We start from the raw sequence: 18,367 nt of genomic DNA, 5'->3' as shown, positions 1-18,367 counted from the left end.
GTCATCAACCACCCCTTTTTGAAGATATGAAATATTCTAAGCTGCTGACGGAGGGGGGGGGGGATGTCAGTGCTTTGCTGACTTTTGCTGATAAAGGGGGAGGAAGTCAAAAATGGCTGAAAATCTGCTTACGTAATGCTTGAATGGCCCCAAAGGACAACGTCTGCGCCGCGCACCCTTGATGACGTCATTTCCCCAAATTCAAACAACAGATGGCGCCACCTTTCTTGCAAAAAAAAAAAAAAAATCTCCCTCCATCACCAGCACAATAATTTTTCCCAATTATAAAACAGAACCACTATATCTGTTAAGGAAATTTGATAAATCCGGTTATTATATATGCGTACTCACCGGCTAGTGCATAGTTATCAACTATTTTTACTATAAGTTTAATAAATTTTGTTTTTCACATTTATCGGTGATTGTGTGATCCCCAGCTCGTATTGGTAGATACAGCATGATAAATTGCCAGTAAATTATTTAAATTTACCTGAAATTTTGCTCGAATTTCAGTCTAGGAGGATGGATTCAACCAGCGATTTTGCTTATGTTGATAAATGTGAAAAAAAGCTAACATTGCAATGAACAACGTTATCGAAGTATACGTTAGTGGGCACTCTGCCCGGCCGAAGACGTTGATATCTTTCACGGAGTTTATCTGTGAATATACATTTCCTTTCCGGCATGATAGGAATTCATTTTAAATGAAAACAAGATAAAACAAGTTTTTAATCTTAAAATATTTTACAGATAAAATTGTAATATATTGCAATTTTAACCAACTCACCCATTACCAGAAACTAGAAATTTCCAGATAGAAAACGTGTAGAAATGCCAACCAAAAAATATTTCGCCACCCACTTTTTAGTGCATGTAATCTGGACTCGATTCACAACTATTATATTTGTACGTTTGCTCGTTTGAATAGCTGTGAATCGAGTCCAGATTAAATGCACTAAAAAGTGGGTGGCGAAATATTTTTTGGTGTACATTATTCCTACACGTTTTTTATCTGGAAATTTCTAGTTTCTGGTAATGGGTGAGTTGGTTACCCTGGTTGCAAGGGTAGCAACTAGATACTTTTTCAGCCGGGGCAAGAACGCATTTTGGCACCCACATGTAATGTAGAAGAAGCAATTTAAAGGTGCATTCTGCGCTGGACGGAAGAAGGCTGCTCCAGACTGCGAATTTTGTCCGGAACTCCAGACTGCTCCCTACTAGTTGCGGCCCTAAGTGATATGCTGACTATAATTTAATTTTTCTTTACAGAGCAATTGGTTTGTCTTACATTTTTTGAAAAAAAAAAAAAAAAACCGCGGGAAATTTTAATACTCGCTCTACCTTAACCAGGATGAAATAAGTAATTTTGTGTTTTAAAATCCGGCTTGAGAGCAACGGATACCATCAAAGGTAAAAAACATCTTTGATAATTCACTAAAAAATCCTCTCTCTAAACGCTGTTTATCTTTCATGTAAGATATGAACACACTCATTATTCATGTGGATTTTTAAAAGAGATACTCACTAGAAAAATTATAAAAATTCTATTTAACTTCCGTTAAGCTATAAAAATATCCATTTATTCTGGAATTCTTTAAGTTTATACATTTCTGAGCAGTAACTCTGAGAAAGGTCAAAATTTGCCAATGCATATAATACATCGCTCTACAGCTTATTTAATGTTACCGTCCATTTAGAATTTCATTAGAATTCATCAGAATTTCTGACCAGGCAGAAAGGAGATGTTATGATACATTATTATTATTATTATACAGATCTGATGACATTGCAAAGGTGTATAAAATCTGTAGACCCACTCCTAAGTGAATCCCGCCAATCCATGGGCCTAATGGCACCACACACAGTGATGAAGATAAGACTCAGACTAGTCAGACTAGGTCTGACTACTGACTTGTCCCCCGACCAAGCTGGACCTAAGCAAGTCCTGCGCTGAAGGTCCTCTACGAACGTTCACTGTGTAGTTGGCTTCCCCCCCCCCTTCTTTTCTTTTTTTCCATCATAATGATTATACAAATACAAATACAACACCACAACAGGCAAAATGCCCAACGAGGTGGCTGAGAAATATGTAATTAATCTAGGATTTTCTTTTGTTTGTTCTTTTTTTCTTTTGTAAGCTGTTTTTAACTTTTTTTTTTAATGTATGTATTCGATGTACGTGGAAAGTAAAGTTCCCCGACACCACCCGGGACAAGGGCTGAAATTGACGAATGTCGACAGAGCCTGGGTGGTGTATGGTTTAAAAGTAAAAAAAAAGTGATGAAGATAAGGTGGAGATACAGACGAGAGTAAATTCTCTGAGATCTATTTCAGGAATATTGCCCCAGAGCAGCCCTGTTCGTTATACCCAAGGAGCAACGAAGAGGCGCGTGGTATCATCAAGCACCTGAAGAGGAAAAAGGCTCCTGCTCAGGATATGATTACAAACACCACACTTAAGAACTTTCCATAATAATTGATTATAATTATTCCAAATTATTATTATAATAATTCCAAATAATTGATTATCTTGTTGCCATCTTCAATGAGCTGCTACATCAAAATCACTTCCCAAAAGTTTGGAAGGCAGCCATAATTAAAGGGGATCCCGAAAGCCGGGCGGGTGCACATGTTGTGAACTGTTCAATAATTTTAGGGCTCCTGTTTGATTGTAGGATTTAGGCCTGATCCCCGTTGGCTCGCCCGTTTTAACACTACAGTACTGTACACGTCTTCTTTTATTTTATGTCTTAAATTTTCATTCGAAATGATACTTCTAGCGGCTTTTTTTTTTCATTGCCTTGTTGATAGGGAATGGGCTGCGAAATTTTATCTCAACAATGTTTTTTTTTCCTTTTTTTAAATACAAGAAATACACGTCGCTAAACTTGTGTGACGAGTTCCGAGCGGCCTTGACTTGTCATCATGGCCCTCCCTGAAGAAATACGCACATTTCTTTCCTATTCTATCTTCGACAAATAAGAAAAGAAACGCGACTTATCATTGGTGTGATCATAATAACATGAATGCGAATCGTGATCGATCACGGGTACATCGCGTGATTAGATTTGTGAAGGTATTTTCTTTCCATCGGCAGAGCCATGGTCCATTAAACATACTAAAACACTGATGAACCATTACATTATGATCCATCGCATGGGCCCCAACAAGGGCGAGGCTGACAAGACCTGGGGCCCATTGGGATTCTAATTTTTTTTGTTTGTTTTCCACGCTATAAAATTCACTAATTACCCCAACCTTCACGGGGGGGGGGGGGGAGAGGAGGTTTAGTGATTTCTGCCATGTTGGTTAAAGGGTAAAAGGATAAAATAGACTATCAGAACCATGCCCCGCTCCATAAGGGACGGTGAAAGGGATCGCTTCCGCTGATAGGTTCACGATTTAATTTTTTCGACTTTAACACTCTAAATGTGCAGTTGAACTTGGTTGACTGAAAGCTCTCTCTCTCTCTCACACACACACACACACACAAGGGGACAGCAAAAAAGTTCGAATTTTCCAATTCTTTAATATAGGATAACTATACTTTCGCAAGAAAAATCAAAAACATTCAATTTAAAATGTAGTGAATGTTATCATTTACTCATTTACTATGCCTGTATAAAAGTGATCACGAAAACTAATTCATTTGTGAAAATTTTTAATTTCATTTTTTTTCCTTCTAATGCTCTTAAACATTTCATAGATCATTACATAAATGAGTCGATTTAGGGAATGAAAGGTGCGATTTTCGAGCTTCAACAACGTTATTTTTCCTAACATGTAGGTTCCGTAGCTTCTGTTGCTTGCTTATATTCGTTTTCGTTCTCCTCATTAGAGTATATATTCAACGTGACTTCATTTCCTACTTCACCAATGCTGATATCCACAAGTCCACCACAGTTTTTTTTCTTCTAGAGTTAAACTATAGGTACCTTGTTTGGACATGGTGAAAAATATTGCTGACCTATACATTGATATTCCAAAATCAAAACGATTAATAATGCTCGAGGGACGTTTTATCTCTTACGCATTTTACCAAACAAGTGACTGGAATTTCAGCACTTCAGCTTTCGAACATTCCGTCTATGTAGAGATTGCCACACACACACACACACACACCCCTCTTCGTATTTCCTGGGTAGTATCTTTTGCATTTGCTCTTGGCAGGTGTTAATCCAAGAACCGGTAAAACCCCAGCTGCGGACGGATAGACAAAAGCTAGCGTGTGGACCTCGTAACGAACCCATTCATATTTGTGTGCTCAGAGCCACAAGAAAAAGGTTTTTATTTTGTTGATTGTAATTTTTTTTCAATGATGTTATATTCTGGAAAAAATCAGTGAACCACGGACTACAGAAAAGGTATTCAATCGGTTGTAAATTGCCCATGGCGATAGACCGAAGTTGTGCTCGGTTTGAAAGAAAGAAAGAAAAGGATGACCAAAATTTAGCCAGAATTTATGAGAAAATAGACATTTTGCAAATGACAAATCTGAATCAAACTTCGAATTATCCAAAATATGACGGAAAAAAATCGAATTAAAGTGGTAATTTTAACTTTAAATTTAATAGGAAATTCAAGGGGATTTCCTAAAATACGAATAATCCAAAAACTCGAATTTGTCAAGTTCGCCTGTACTACAGTCGAATCCCGTTTTAACGAATACCGTTATAGCGAAATTCTCGTTTTAACGAACACTTTTCTAATCCCCGGATAAGTTTACATATAGGGTCATTTTTAAACAACCTGGAATTCCTTTATAACGAAATTTCGTTATAACGAAGTAATTTCTACGGTCTCTTGGAGTTCGTTATAACGGGATTCGACTGTACTACAGAGGGACTCGTAAACGTTTTTTTGACCGAGGTGACCACACTAAAGTCCAGACCCAGGGCAGGGCAGTAACTAGGATTTTTGCTACCCGGGGCAAACACGATTCCGCCGCCAGGGGTAAACACTATTTTGCCATCCCCGCAACTTCAAAATCCAATGATTTTATAAAGGTGTTCTTTGTTTCCACCTAAAACTATCACCCCCCCCGCCACTAAATTTTTCCGCCCGGGGCGGTCTCCTCCTCCCTGCTTCCTCTAGTTACGGAACACGGCTCCTCATTGTGGGGGCAGAACTGATCGGATCTGTCAAAGATCTTGGTCTGCGAATAATAACCTTTTTAATGCTTTCATAAAATCGCCATTCGAATTCGTGCTGACTATCATGTTTGCTCAGCCTCTGACAAGTAAAATGATGTATTTATTTTATGAGTAAGGGAAAAAAAAGCCACATGATGAGTGCGTGACGCGTGCGTCTCTTTACAAAAAGGACTCGTAATTTTTTAGGAATAAATATAGAACCGAAAAACATCAGCTGCTCAAACAAATTCAAGGCCTTCCATGTAAAACACATTCTTTCTTTCTTATTTTCATTGCCATCTAGAACAGTGTTTCTCAACGGTAGGCCATATGGCCTCCCCGGTACTGGTATACTCTATTATTATGTATGAATTATGTGTGAATCGAAATGTTGTGGACCTCATAATAGTTTATGTGAAAATTTTATGTCAATTAGATTTCATCATTTCATTTTCATACACAGCAAATTGTAGTGCAGATGCTAATTTTTTTTAAGACGTGTCCAAAGTGTTAAAGCTCCATGGCAGGATGTTCCTCAGCAAAACCATTTCTTCACATGTTTACGGAAACATGTATTGCTGGTGGAACTCAAACATGTTGATGTGCACGAAAAGTTATGCGGCGATTTACACTGGCTATGAGAGGGGCTCGAAAATTGAAAATTGTCTACATACTTCATTCAGATATTCTTAGTTTCATAATTAGATTTGTAATTAAGGCTGCCTCTGCTCATAACAGAGAAACTTCTAAAACTAAAAAAATATATATATATTACAGTAAATCCCCAAAAGTAATAATGACAATAAATAAAAAATAAAAATAAGTATAGGATGTCCCATACATTTCATGAATGAGGGTATTTTTTTCGGTACAAGAAAAATAAGTTGAAATGTATGTCGATAGAGACCGCTGCACGGAAGCACGACCTGTAAACTGGACACGAACCTTCCTTCAATCTCTTCTTTGTCCGAAACGTTCGCAAAGCTTCAGCTGGCGATTCTGGGTTGAAGTAAAATAACTTCGACAATAGTGCTTTATTCACCAATTAGACCATCATATGTAAGGGCTCGTAACAGGGAAATTCAGAGATGAGCGGTTAATCGTACATCCTGCATTAAAAATTTTATAGGACTCTTGATTTGCGTATTTCCTGTGATTTGCTTTCGTACAACGTCTTCTATCAACAAAAATTTAAACTAAATTTTTTTTCTTTACCTTCCCCCCCCCCCCCAAAAAAAAAACACCTCCTCCGTGAGGATAGCTTTTTCGTAAACTGCATTCAAATACATACCAAATTCTTCATTTTTTAAAATGAATTTATGAATTTTTAAACCATCCCGTATGTCTGTCATCATAAAACACATCACAGTATCATACATTTCATGTCCCCCCCCCCCTGTGAAGTTCATATCCACGGGCCCAGTTTAGCTTGTGTATGATTAATGTCATTTACTGGGAAAATGAACTCTTATAAGTGAATGTATGGATTGGTGAATCCATACTCTTGATGAATGCAAACAGTCATGGCAAAGAGCACTGCTGTTATTGAATCGTCAGAGTAAGGATGAAGGGAGGGGGGGGGGGTTGATGGTTTATCGCTGCCCATTGGAACTCCGGTATCACCAATTAGGGTTTTCAGGTTTTCACATGTATCAGTCTTCATAGGTATCATGTATTTTTGAGAATGATAAATAGGGTCTTCCACTCAATCGTAATCAAATTTTTGAGTTCTTATTTATCTTTTCGAACCTTCCAGGGCAAGATAAACGACTCATTATCAGGAAAAAAGACGTATAACTGCAGGAATTAACCAAGGTTCTAACTTTTATCCGATGATCCACAATATTTTCATGGATGATTATCCTATGGTACCAAAAGGCATCCTTGGTTTATACGCTATATACACACTCAGGCTGTTAGGCACACATACTCACACTTCCGGCACAGCTTAATCAGTAGTAAATTTCCCATGGCAATAGACCGAACTTATGCTCGGTTTGAGAGAAAAGAAAGAAAGTACGAACAAATCATATTCACCCAGTGTTAACATATGGTGCCCCAGCTTCGGCTTTCGCATCTAAAAGCAACTTGTACAAACTACAACGAGATTCCAGAATCACGTCCTCAGGCGCTTCACTGCAGCACCAGAAAACTGCAAAAAGATTTGAAGGTGTCGTCTATGTATTCCTACTACATTAAACAAACTAACTCGAAACTACTTTGAAAACCAAGAACGGTTATGTCACTAACACCTAAGAGAGATCTCCGATTATTATGCTCACGAGTTTCTGGAACATCTAAGGCCTAAAAACATACTATAAACGAAATATGTGTCCGAATTTCGAAAAATGCGTGCGTGCTTGTATATACACACATATACAGTAGGGAAAAAAATTGTGGTGAGAAAAATCTAGAGATACGGATGTAGGGGAACTAAGAAATGTAGCAAAAAACTTTTTAAATGTCACATACATTTGCAAATATATGAAATATATACAGTCTAATTCCATTATAATGAACTCCAAAAGACCGGAGAAATCACTTCGTAATGACGAAATTTCGGGATAAAGGAATTCCAGATTTTTACATTTTGCTTATGCAAAATTACCTGGTGGATTAGAAAAGTTATTGTTCTTTCGCTATAACGGTGATCGTTAAAACGAGAATCGACTGCATTTGTAAATATTCACACACTCATTAGGTCATCTTTCAAGACAGTTTCACAAACGAAGACATCAAATATGTGACAAACTGGTGAATAAGACAATTTTCCGTAACAAAATGTGTTATTGTCTTTCCTCCCCCCCACCTTCACAAATATTATGATTTTATGCTACATTTTAGTTTAATGCAATATTCTGTTACTTCAAGATGAAGGAGAGTAGGGCTCTGCTGATCTCGCGCTGCTCTGTATAATGTTCAACGGTCACGGTCACGCGTATCATGATAATGATATACATGTGTGTTTTATGGTGTGAATGACGCAAAAAAAGAAGTGGTGGTAGCCAGAAGCTTTATGGTTTTGTTACGAGACTAAAACGCAATCGTAATATTCAAGCATGGAAAATGTATGGGAATGCAGGGAACGACTCATTAATTCTTAATGGGCCTTTTGAATGTCCTTCGTGATGTTTATGCAATAATATTCTATGGATATTCTTAGCTCGAATGTGAGTAAATCGGTTTTTATTGGCTCATGAAAACAAATCCAGGTGATTTGATTGAATTGATTAAGTTCGTGCTTGAAAAAATATAAAAAAAAATTCCAACAAAGATATCCTCTACGCATTCGAAGAGAAATCAAACCTTCTATATATATTAGCAATCTTATGGTTTTAAAAAATATAATAGACTCGAACCAAGTACCATAAATATCAATAAAGGAACACGAATTGGTTGAGTCATCACCACGCGAATATCATTTGGATGACACGTGCTTCAATGCGTAGATCCAACTCATTTGATTGGATATTACCCAAGACCTCCGATATATTCGGTGAAATATTTGATGTAAAAATTTATCCGTTTCATGGGCGAATCCTCTAAATTGATTCAGGTTACGGTCACATCACTTGAGTAAATAACGCTCATTTTTTTTTTACAGGAAATTCTAATTTAGTATATCAATACACACCCAAGCTGGATCATTGCCGAATTCTGTTATATATCTAAGTTGATTCAAGGCGTTGCAATCTATCATATTTGTCTTGAGAGTTCAATAGCAACTGATATGGTGTATAAGGTCTTGCAAAGTCTCTAGGGAACTTTAAATTACAATATAGGACTTTTTACAGGGTATGATAGAACTCAAGCACTGCTATGCAAGTGCTTCATTCTAATTATTCGCACACAAGTACTCAATCTCTAGATCATTATTTAACCCTGAAATGTAGCTTTGCATATGCGGAGGGTTCTTTAAACGTTCATTACTGCAGCCAGTTTGAAGATAAAAATTCAAAATTGACTTTACATATACATATATAAGATGAGGTCATTTTCTTTCCATTTTATATCCTGAATTTGCCGGTAGATGTCACAATTAACAACTATTTTCAGCGTTCGAAATCGTTGGTGGTCCGCTGGTCCGAGACCAGTGATTAAATGATTGGACCACCGAAAAAAAAAAAGTTGTGGTGGTCCGCGAGACCAGTAGTGAAAAACTACTGGTCAGTTTGAATTACAGTATAACTTCTCTTTTGCGATCATCAGCGGAATAAAAAAATTCGTCCGTTAAAGAGAGGTGATCGTAAATCAGGGGGGTTGAAACGCATTCTTTTATTATATAAGGGGAAATTATTATTTAGTTGTAAAAGAGGGGGGTGACCGCATCTGAGGAGTTTGGGGTAAGAGGGGTTTTACTGTATCATAATTCAGGAGAGATTTTTCGTGTTGCGGACCCACTCATGATGTCTGCGGACCAGACAGTAGGTTTTAGTATTCACTGGTCTGTGGGACAAGTGACTTTCATTTTTCAATTCTAATACTGCTTTGTTTGATGCAGAGCATGTGTGTCTGTGATCTTGCTAATTTGTGAAAATGTTTTGTTTGCATTTCCTTTTTTTTTTGTAGCTTGAAGTTTGCAACCCGAATTTTTTTTCCTACTATAGTTTGAATCTAACAGAAGGTAGTTACATATATATTTGGAATGTAATATTACTTCAATACATTTATTTTATGGAGAATTTTTGAGGCTCTTTAAGGCTCTATATAAGCATTACAATTCGAGATAGATCTTTATCAATGATTTTTCAGGCTTTTTAATATACGCGTGAGTGTGATCAACTATGATAAAAGTGATTAGCTCGGAAGAAAAACTGAGCATTTAAGGGTTGACCTTTACACACAACATGAGTTTTTCTAATTTTCTTAAAAAAGGCATTGTATATTTTGAGCTCGTTTCGGTTTTGATGCTTCTAAGCAACTCCTAAAAATTAGATTTTTACTTGTGAGTTGCTGCTCATGAAGTTGCTAAAATCACCAGGTGAATGGCGAGAACATACACGTCTCCTATTCGTTGACAAGCCGAGCAACGAAAATTGTTAACCCTTGCGCTTCTTGAAGTAGAATACAATGTGTCAAGGGGAAATATTGATGTGTGTTCTTCAAAAATAGTAGAAAAGTAAGTTAGCAAAAGAAAAAAAAACAACATTTTTTTATACTATTCTAGTCTATCTAAATCATATGAATGTACGTGTGTGTATACATATATATATATATATATATATGGTGTTTATTCAGTGTATTACAATGTGTACCCTGTAGGGGAGCATCCCGTGTATTTTTGTAAATATTGGGACGATAATTTTTTTTTGTTATTGTTATGAAATGACATTCAGGGTCAGACATTTGCTTAATATAACTCAGTGATTCCCAACGTGGGCGTTAACGCCCCCTGGGGGGGTGATGGAATGTTCCAGGGGGTTGGTAGAAGCTACGGGTATAGCATAGGATCCTATAGGTTAGATTGCGTTGGGGGCGATGGGAGAAAAAAGGTTGGGAAACTATGATATAACACTCCTCAAAATAATAATCATAATTTTCCTCTGGATATTTCAGTGCTTGCCAATTAAAGGGTCAAGTTATACGACATTAGAATCAGCTTAAGGTCACTAAAGAGTGAATCACATTGGCATTGCAGATCAATGAGTAGCCAATTTATAGCAAGCGTCGTAGGCGTGATAGAAACCAGAAAGGTACGTACTAATTCAGAGCAGAGTGGTTCCCCCGTCTGATGTACATGCCCGTGAACATGCCAGGTTGGATAGTTTGGCGATCCATTTGGCTAAGTGTGTTGTCCGCCAGCCATTCGACAATAGAAAACGGCCATCAATTATACTACTAATCCAAAGTGTTTTTTTTTAAAAATAAAATTAATATCGTACAATAACACAGAAAAAAAAAACAAATTTTAATCTATAAAGTAATAGTTACAGAGCTGTATATTTTGTTAATTTTCTTTTACGAAATATGTACAGCACGCACATGAGACATGCAAAGCAATTGAGACGTCGCATAATCAGTTCAATAATCAGTTCTCATAGAGCGGGAAATATAATGATGAGTGTCATTGAAAATTTTACGATTGATTCTAAAAAAATAAAACAAAATATGAAAACAAAAGATCAGCAGTAAAAGAAAGAGGGAGAGAAAAAAGGCAGAAAAATGAAACAAAGCAAATTGACATGTTATAGTCTCATCTATGTTAAATGATATTTGGAAAGCTTATTTTCAAAAGGAAGCATTTCGATTTTTTTTGTCGAATATAATTTCTCAACGGTTTCTGAATCTTCGGGATGAGCTACATCGGATTTTTGCAACAGGATTTATTCCGACGGAAATATTCTTGTTAAAAAATACACTGTAAAGTTAGTTGTTTATACTGATAGGAAACATATCCATCTATTCACTTTGGTATTTTTTGGCAGAACCTCTCGGTAGCGGTCACCCGTTGGGACCTAAAATTTCGTCCGCTGATGAGCAGTGTCCGTTAATGGTAAAAAAAAAAAAATTGTCCAATCTTAGTTTTAAAAAAGTGTCTGTTAGTGGAGGTGGCTGCTAGCGGGAGTGTCCGCCATGGGAGGTTCCTCTGTGGAATGATCGTGTTTTTTATGTTAACGACGAGAGGGCGGTAATGTGATACCTTCATAGAATAGGTAAAACCTTCCGGAATCTAGAGTTGACGTAGAAATTTCCAATTTTTCAGATTTGACCAGCTCTAATTTTACTCAAAAGGTAACATTGCCCCCTAATTTTATTCCAAAACGGATCATTTTCAAAATTGAAATGTGGATAACTTCCTTGAATGTTGATCAAGAAATGATGCATTTAAATATTCCTTTACCATTTGCATGTGCTACCTTTCGGGCTATTTTCTAATTCTGTAGAGCTTTTTACTTCTACCGTGAATTCAGCAAAAGCGGAAATGTTCCTCTTTTTGAAAATAAGCTCCTCATTTGGGGAAACAATTAAGAAGATTCCACACAGATTATATTATTAATTAAGACACAAGAAAGAAAAATAAATCTGCACGTCTTTCTCCCCAAAAGAAATTCATCCCATAAAATTTCAATGGAAATTCGCCGAGATAGTGGTGACTGGAATTATTGATTTTCGCTAATTTTCTACTTACTTTCAAAATAGCTGTCTCAAAACATTTTCAAGACTTAAAAAGATACAATAATATAAAATTTCAATCACCATATCTCCTCGAATTTTCACTCAAATTTGACGGGATGAACCTTTCTCAGTACAATAACGACAGGTGTAAATTTTACTGATTGACATTTTTCGTTTGGTGATATAAAAATTGCAATTACTATACTTCACTCAATTATCATTTTAAGCAAGTGTCACCATCACGGTCGAATTTCGTTCCTATTGCTGATCATTTTTCCTATTAAATTTTAAAATCAACCGTAGAATTTTCGTTCTCACGCACACACTCTTCATGAAACAACCCCTACATAGTCCATATACATAGGAAGATATACAGCAGGCATCTTCACCCCGTTGCTCGCGAGCACCACGGTGCTCCTCGAAGAACCCAGAGTGGTTAATGCTCGTATTCGATTTCGTGCTCGCGGCAACGTTCCAACGTTGATCAACGTTCCAATTGAAACACCTTGTAAAAATTGTATTTAAGGATTGATATCATCCTTATTTTTCATGCATTCGTGTATTAACATTGCCGTAAGGGTGCTCGTCTTTTGATGACGGGTACAGGCAGTGCTCGCCACTGGGAAAAGGTTGAAGACCTCTGATATACAGGGTAGATCATAAATACGTAAATTATTTAAAAATTCATAAGAATTGAAGGAATTGGTATATTTGAATGTGGTTTGCGGAAAAAATTATTCTTACGAAGGGGGGATTCTTTCGAAACAGAAAGAAAAAAAAAAAAATTAGTTAAAATTTTTAGGAGAAGGCTTATATTAAGTATTATAGATGGCGCTACATGAAAGCAAATCACTGGAAATATGCAAATCAGAGTCCTATAAAATGCAGGGTGTACGATTTACAGTTTATTTCTGAATTTTCCTATTACTGACACATATATAGGGTTTTAATTGTAATGTTGACAATTGGTGGAGATAAAGGACTATTGGTGAAGTTGTTTTATCTCGGTCACGAGTCGCCGGCTGAAGCTTTACGAACGTTTCGGACACACAAGATATTGAAAAAAGTTTCAGATTCAACCATTCTTGATTTACTTTCGTGCAGCGCTTCCTATCGAGAAAATACTTGAACTAAATTTTTTTCTGTATTAAAAAAGATCCACTTTTATGATAATTACTTTTTCGCAAGCCGCATTTAAATGTACAAATTCTTTTAATTTTATAAATTTTTAAACTATTTAAAAGTTTATGAAAGATTTTATTTTTACAGGAAGCTATTGAGTTATATATATATATATGAATATTTATATACTTATATAAGAATTTGGTGTCAAGTAAATTTCATTCAGTGAACGCCTTCTCGGGTTAATCACAGCGCTCTTCAAGCACAAGTGAGGTATAGGTATACGCTTATATTCCGAATAGCGATTGTTAAAAAGCGTTCAAGCCAAACAACGATTCTGTCACCTGATCTATTCACTTTTATCAGTTTTTGGTTCGGTTGCTGCTTCGGGTTGCCGCTTCCTCGTGTTCAAAGCCGCCAAGACCCTGTCTTGGTAACCGAGTATTGCCTCTCTGGCACCGGACCACGCGTGAGGGCCACGGAGCCTGTACTGGTAAGGAAGGGATGGACCCAGTAACAGTCGCCAGTACAGTTTTGGATCAGTGAAGAATAGTTTGGGTAGGTTAGGCTTGCAACCGACGAGTTCAGCGAGCTCGTCCAGGTAAGGTATGTAATCGACTTGTATCGTGTGTCTGGGTGAAGCGACGTACCGTTCTTGGTTCTCCTTGTTCTTGAGCCTGATGTCGGACATCATGGCTTCTTTGGACGGCAGCTTCTTTTTCCCGGACATGATCGAGGCGTACCATCGACTCTGGGATTCGGCGATCGGAAAAATTGCGCCGACGACTTGGACCAGGGCAATGACCGCCAAAGACGGGTGCGTGAGGTTAGGTGGGAACATGTATTTGTAAAGCTCCACGTTATTGTCCTTCACAGGGATGATGTCGTTATTTAGGAACGGGAATTTTATTTGGTATCCCGTGGCGAGAATCACGGCGTCTATCGGCGTTTCGGTTTCGTCTCCCTTGAATATGACACCCGTTTCCGTGAATTCCTTGACGTCATCGCGAAGGATGACCGTCCCGCTCAATATCTTATTCGGCAGAGCATCGTTTATAGTGGGATGCAGACTTAAGACTCTGTGTTCGGGTTTCAAGCCGTACGTTTTATGGTTGAAGTGTTTGCTCAATTCTCTTTCCATGAACCAGCATTGCCATTTGAACGGGGTGATGCTTTTCAAGGCATTGAACATTCTGGTAAGATAAGCTGCGTCGAATGGTTTTCCGTTCGGTCCAACTCTGCGGAACAGCCAAGCTCCTCGTCTCGTGCTCAAATAAACCTGTAAAACCATTATAATAATTACTGGAGTGTATTGCGTAAGCATTTATTTATTCATTCCAGAGTACTATGAAGAACAATTTAACAATTAGGTCTTTGTGAGAGAAGTGGATATGCATGGTGTTAAGTCGTACACCCGATATCTTTTGAACGGTTATTAGTGTTGTGAATGTGTGTTGGGGATAGAAACATATACATGCATATTCAATTAAAAGAAGTATCTAAACAATGTGCTCAATTTAGATACCATACTGCCCCGCATTGGCCGGCACGCCGCCAAACTCGAGGGACATAGGTGGAGATAGACTTGGAAGTCTGGGGAGGGCACGGTTATTATTGCTGGGGGAGCACGATGAAGATGATGTCAATTCATATATACATTAGATCAGTCGACTCCACCTTTGACGCTGGGGTGGGGCAATGCCCCTCCCACGGCCCCCTCGTATTCCCACCCATGTCGAGGGACACCAGATTTTTGAATGATGGGGTCTGCTTCGTTCCCGGCATGCTGGAAAAAGCGAGGTATAATAAGGATCACATTATAGGCATTCAGCCAATATTCAATGATTTTTATAATAAAAATCTGCGATTCGAATTTTTCCAGGTATGCTGGTTTGTCTCGATGTTTCCCAGTATGCCAGCTAATGCGGGGGAATACGGAATGCGACTTTTTTACTGGAGCAGTATATGTTGAAGTGTTTACTACAGATTTATCTGAGATAGGAAGTTCGATTTTTTCATGTGGTCCGCCTAACTTTCTATTGTTAAACGTTGTTGCCCTGTCTCTTCTGAATCGAACGAAGAAATTCCGTGTATTTAAGCGCGATATTAGTCGACATATTCGAATTGAAAAATCACTTAAAATGATGGAAAAAAAACATCGTATATTGAAGGGCAAACTCAAGAAAAAATTCGGAACATTCTTTGGTGGTTACAGTTAGTTTAAACTCTTCTACATTCTGACAAGTCAGTAACAGGAAAATTCAGAAATAAGCTGTTAATCGTTCCTTCTGCATTTTATAGGACTCTGATTTGCATATTTCCAAATGATTTGCTTTCGTGCAGCACTCTCTATTGACAAAAATTTAAACGAAAATTTTTTTCTGTACCAAAAATCTTTCGTAAGAACAACTGTTTTTTCAAACTACATTCATGTATACCAATTTTTGTAAATTTTACAAACTATTAAATTATTTGCGTATTTTTAAGATATCCCGTATCTAAAATGAACACGCTGTTTGGATAATTTTATCTAAGTAAAAGTATGTTTTAAATCTCTTAATGTTACGATTAAATTTTTACATAATGTGCATCGAGGGTGCTCACTGCTCAACCTGCAGGGCAGTGTGCGCTACTTATAAGTTTTTCTGTAAATGTTCCACAGGTCATTCAAGTGATGTGTAAATTCGTCGCATGTCACTCAATTGATCTGCAAATGTGCCGCAAGTTCAACGATCTTAGAAAACAAGGTCACTTAAGTGATACGGGAATGGGTAGTGGGGCGCCACTTAAGTGATCTGGAATTAAGCTGCTAGGTTCATTTTTATAAAACTAGGTTTGAGATCACGGGCCACATTTGGCCATGGGTTGAACATGTATTTATATGGTGTGGAATATCATACTCACATTTTTAGCAACGGTGCTCAGTTCCACGGCGGCGTCGACAGCAGAGTTCCCGATACCAACAACCAGGACTCTCTTATCCTCGAATCCATTCGCTTTCTTCAGAGCGTGAGTATGCATCACTTTACCTTTGAACGTATCCAAGCCGGGAAGTTTTGGGCTGTGCGGGAAACAGTGATGACCTGTAGCTACTAATACTCCATCGAAAATCTCCTTCGATATCAGGCCACCTTCTTGCAGGTTCTGGATGGTCACGTACCAAGAACCGTTCCTCTCGTAATCCTCGGTTGGACTCACATCCGTGACCATAGTACGAGTGCGGACGTGCGAAAGGATGCCAAATTTCTCCGCGTATAGTTTGAAATACTGAAGCATGTACGAATTGTGCATGAAGTTTGGATAATGCTTCGGTGGGCAGAAGTCACTGTACGCGCTTATTTCCTTGCTGGTGTTGATGACCGTGGATTTCATGACCGAAGGCAGGTTTTCATCGTCATCGTCATGGTAACGCCAAAGACCTCCGACGCTGTCTGATCTCTCGAAAATGACCACTTGTAGACCTTCTTCCAGGCACGACTTGGCGGCTGTGAGTCCGCAAGGACCCGCTCCTATTATGGCGATCCTCTTGGAGTCTGCCATCTTTATAGCTGGAAGAAATATTTTTTTAATTTATTATCAATTAAAGGCCGAAAATTGTAGTACTGAAAAAGACAAATAATATTTACATATATTCACTTATACAGGGTGTCTGTCCTGTAAGTGCTATTGCGGCCTTTATCTCATCAACTGTCCATTAAGCATGATTTCAAATTAAAAAATGATCGAAATGCGGTCAAAAATTACCTGTTTTAAGAGTGAGAATACAGTATGTCACAAAATAAAACATCTAAATTTTTATACGGTTCCCTTGTCTTCTAATTTCTAACTACCAAGTTGTTGCCATGTATTCTGAGGTGAACAGAAAAAAAATTCCATGTTTCTAAGTGAAATATTCGCTGAGATATTAGAATTCAAAAGTCGATGAAAAGTGGCGAAATAACAGCAAAAACTAACGGACACACAACGCTCCTTTCCCCATTTATGCTGTCCTTTCCCGAATTCTCTCCGATTTTCGAATTATAATATCTCTGCGAATATTGCAGTTAAAACATAGGATCTCTTTTGTTGGAATCAGAAAACACAGGGCGACAACTTTCTAACTGGAAGTTAGAGCACACGGGGTAAGCGAATATGTAGAAATAGCACAAGCCAATAATTTGTGGAAAAACTATTTAGCGATACTTTACACGAGGACAGTACGTGAACACGCTGTTTCACAACAAGTGCTCAAAGTTTTTACCATTCACAGTTATGCACAAAAAAAGAAAAGAAAAAAAAAGTGATACATACAGTCCTATGTGAGTCTGTTTTTTTTTGTGTTTTCTACCTCCCCTAAAAGTTTGTGCGTTGCAAAGTTTGAGTACGTTGTTGTACGTTGAGTTCTGAATCACCCTGTATATAAACTTCTGCACAGGCATGCAGTGACATACTTTTCACTTCTATGCTCGAGAAAACCCACCAAAAAGAAAAAAAAAATGCTGGACTATTTGGACGGGCAGGATAGCGCACGGCCGGAGTCCAATTTCGTCCAGAATTAAATTTCGCACGTTTTAACTAAATTAAAATAACGAATGAAATTTTCAGTACATATTTTTTGTACAGATCAACCCTTTTTCCTTTTTCTTAGTGAAAAGAACTAGTGGGGGGAGAGATTTAGTCATATGAAATTTTTGTAACAAAAAAAAAGTGATATTCGTACATGTACCTGTCAAATATTCTGAAGAAACGTGACAGACCGAATTTTATACAGAGTGAAATTACAGTGAATGCAGTTGAAAAAGAATTACGAACTGCACCAATGCCATGATTAACGTCGTGGAGTAATGGAACCTGAGAAGGAATACAAATCTGTCATAAGAAAATGACAACGTGATTTTCCAGATGGCACTTCCGGCACAGTGTGGCGAACTGGCGTGAAACTATGCATCAATCAAGGACGGGGGGGGGGGGAAGAAAAATTAGGTCATGTGTCCAAAAAAAAAATAGCTATACCGCAT

General features: G+C 37.7%; 1 protein-coding gene across 5 annotated transcripts in view; it reads right to left on the bottom strand.

Annotated features, from left to right (window-relative positions):
• The window catches only part of LOC149079040 (flavin-containing monooxygenase 5-like), a 118,929-nt gene that overhangs the window by 87,145 nt on the left and 13,417 nt on the right, over nucleotides 1-18,367 (bottom strand). For 4 of the 5 annotated variants that reach the window (XM_089241311.1, XM_089241312.1, XM_089241310.1 and 1 more), the window contains exons 2-3: nucleotides 16,275-16,918; nucleotides 11,024-14,649 (exon numbers count right to left, since the gene is read on the bottom strand). In XM_089241311.1, the coding sequence (XP_089097437.1) occupies nucleotides 13,720-14,649; nucleotides 16,275-16,918 (1,574 nt within the window). In that variant the 3' untranslated portion in view covers nucleotides 11,024-13,719. Of the gene's footprint in view, nucleotides 1-11,023; nucleotides 14,650-16,274; nucleotides 16,919-18,367 lie in introns of those variants that run through there. The other variant, XR_016193875.1, reaches the window with a different exon arrangement.

This window comes from Pholcus phalangioides, unplaced genomic scaffold (genome assembly GCF_987345545.1).
Source record: "Pholcus phalangioides strain wild (caught in Gottingen) unplaced genomic scaffold, Ppha-v1.0 ptg000013l_1, whole genome shotgun sequence".
Taxonomy (NCBI): Eukaryota; Metazoa; Arthropoda; class Arachnida; order Araneae; family Pholcidae; genus Pholcus; species Pholcus phalangioides.
Note: the sequence above shows the minus strand (reverse complement) of the source record. Positions and strands in the feature narration are given on the sequence as shown.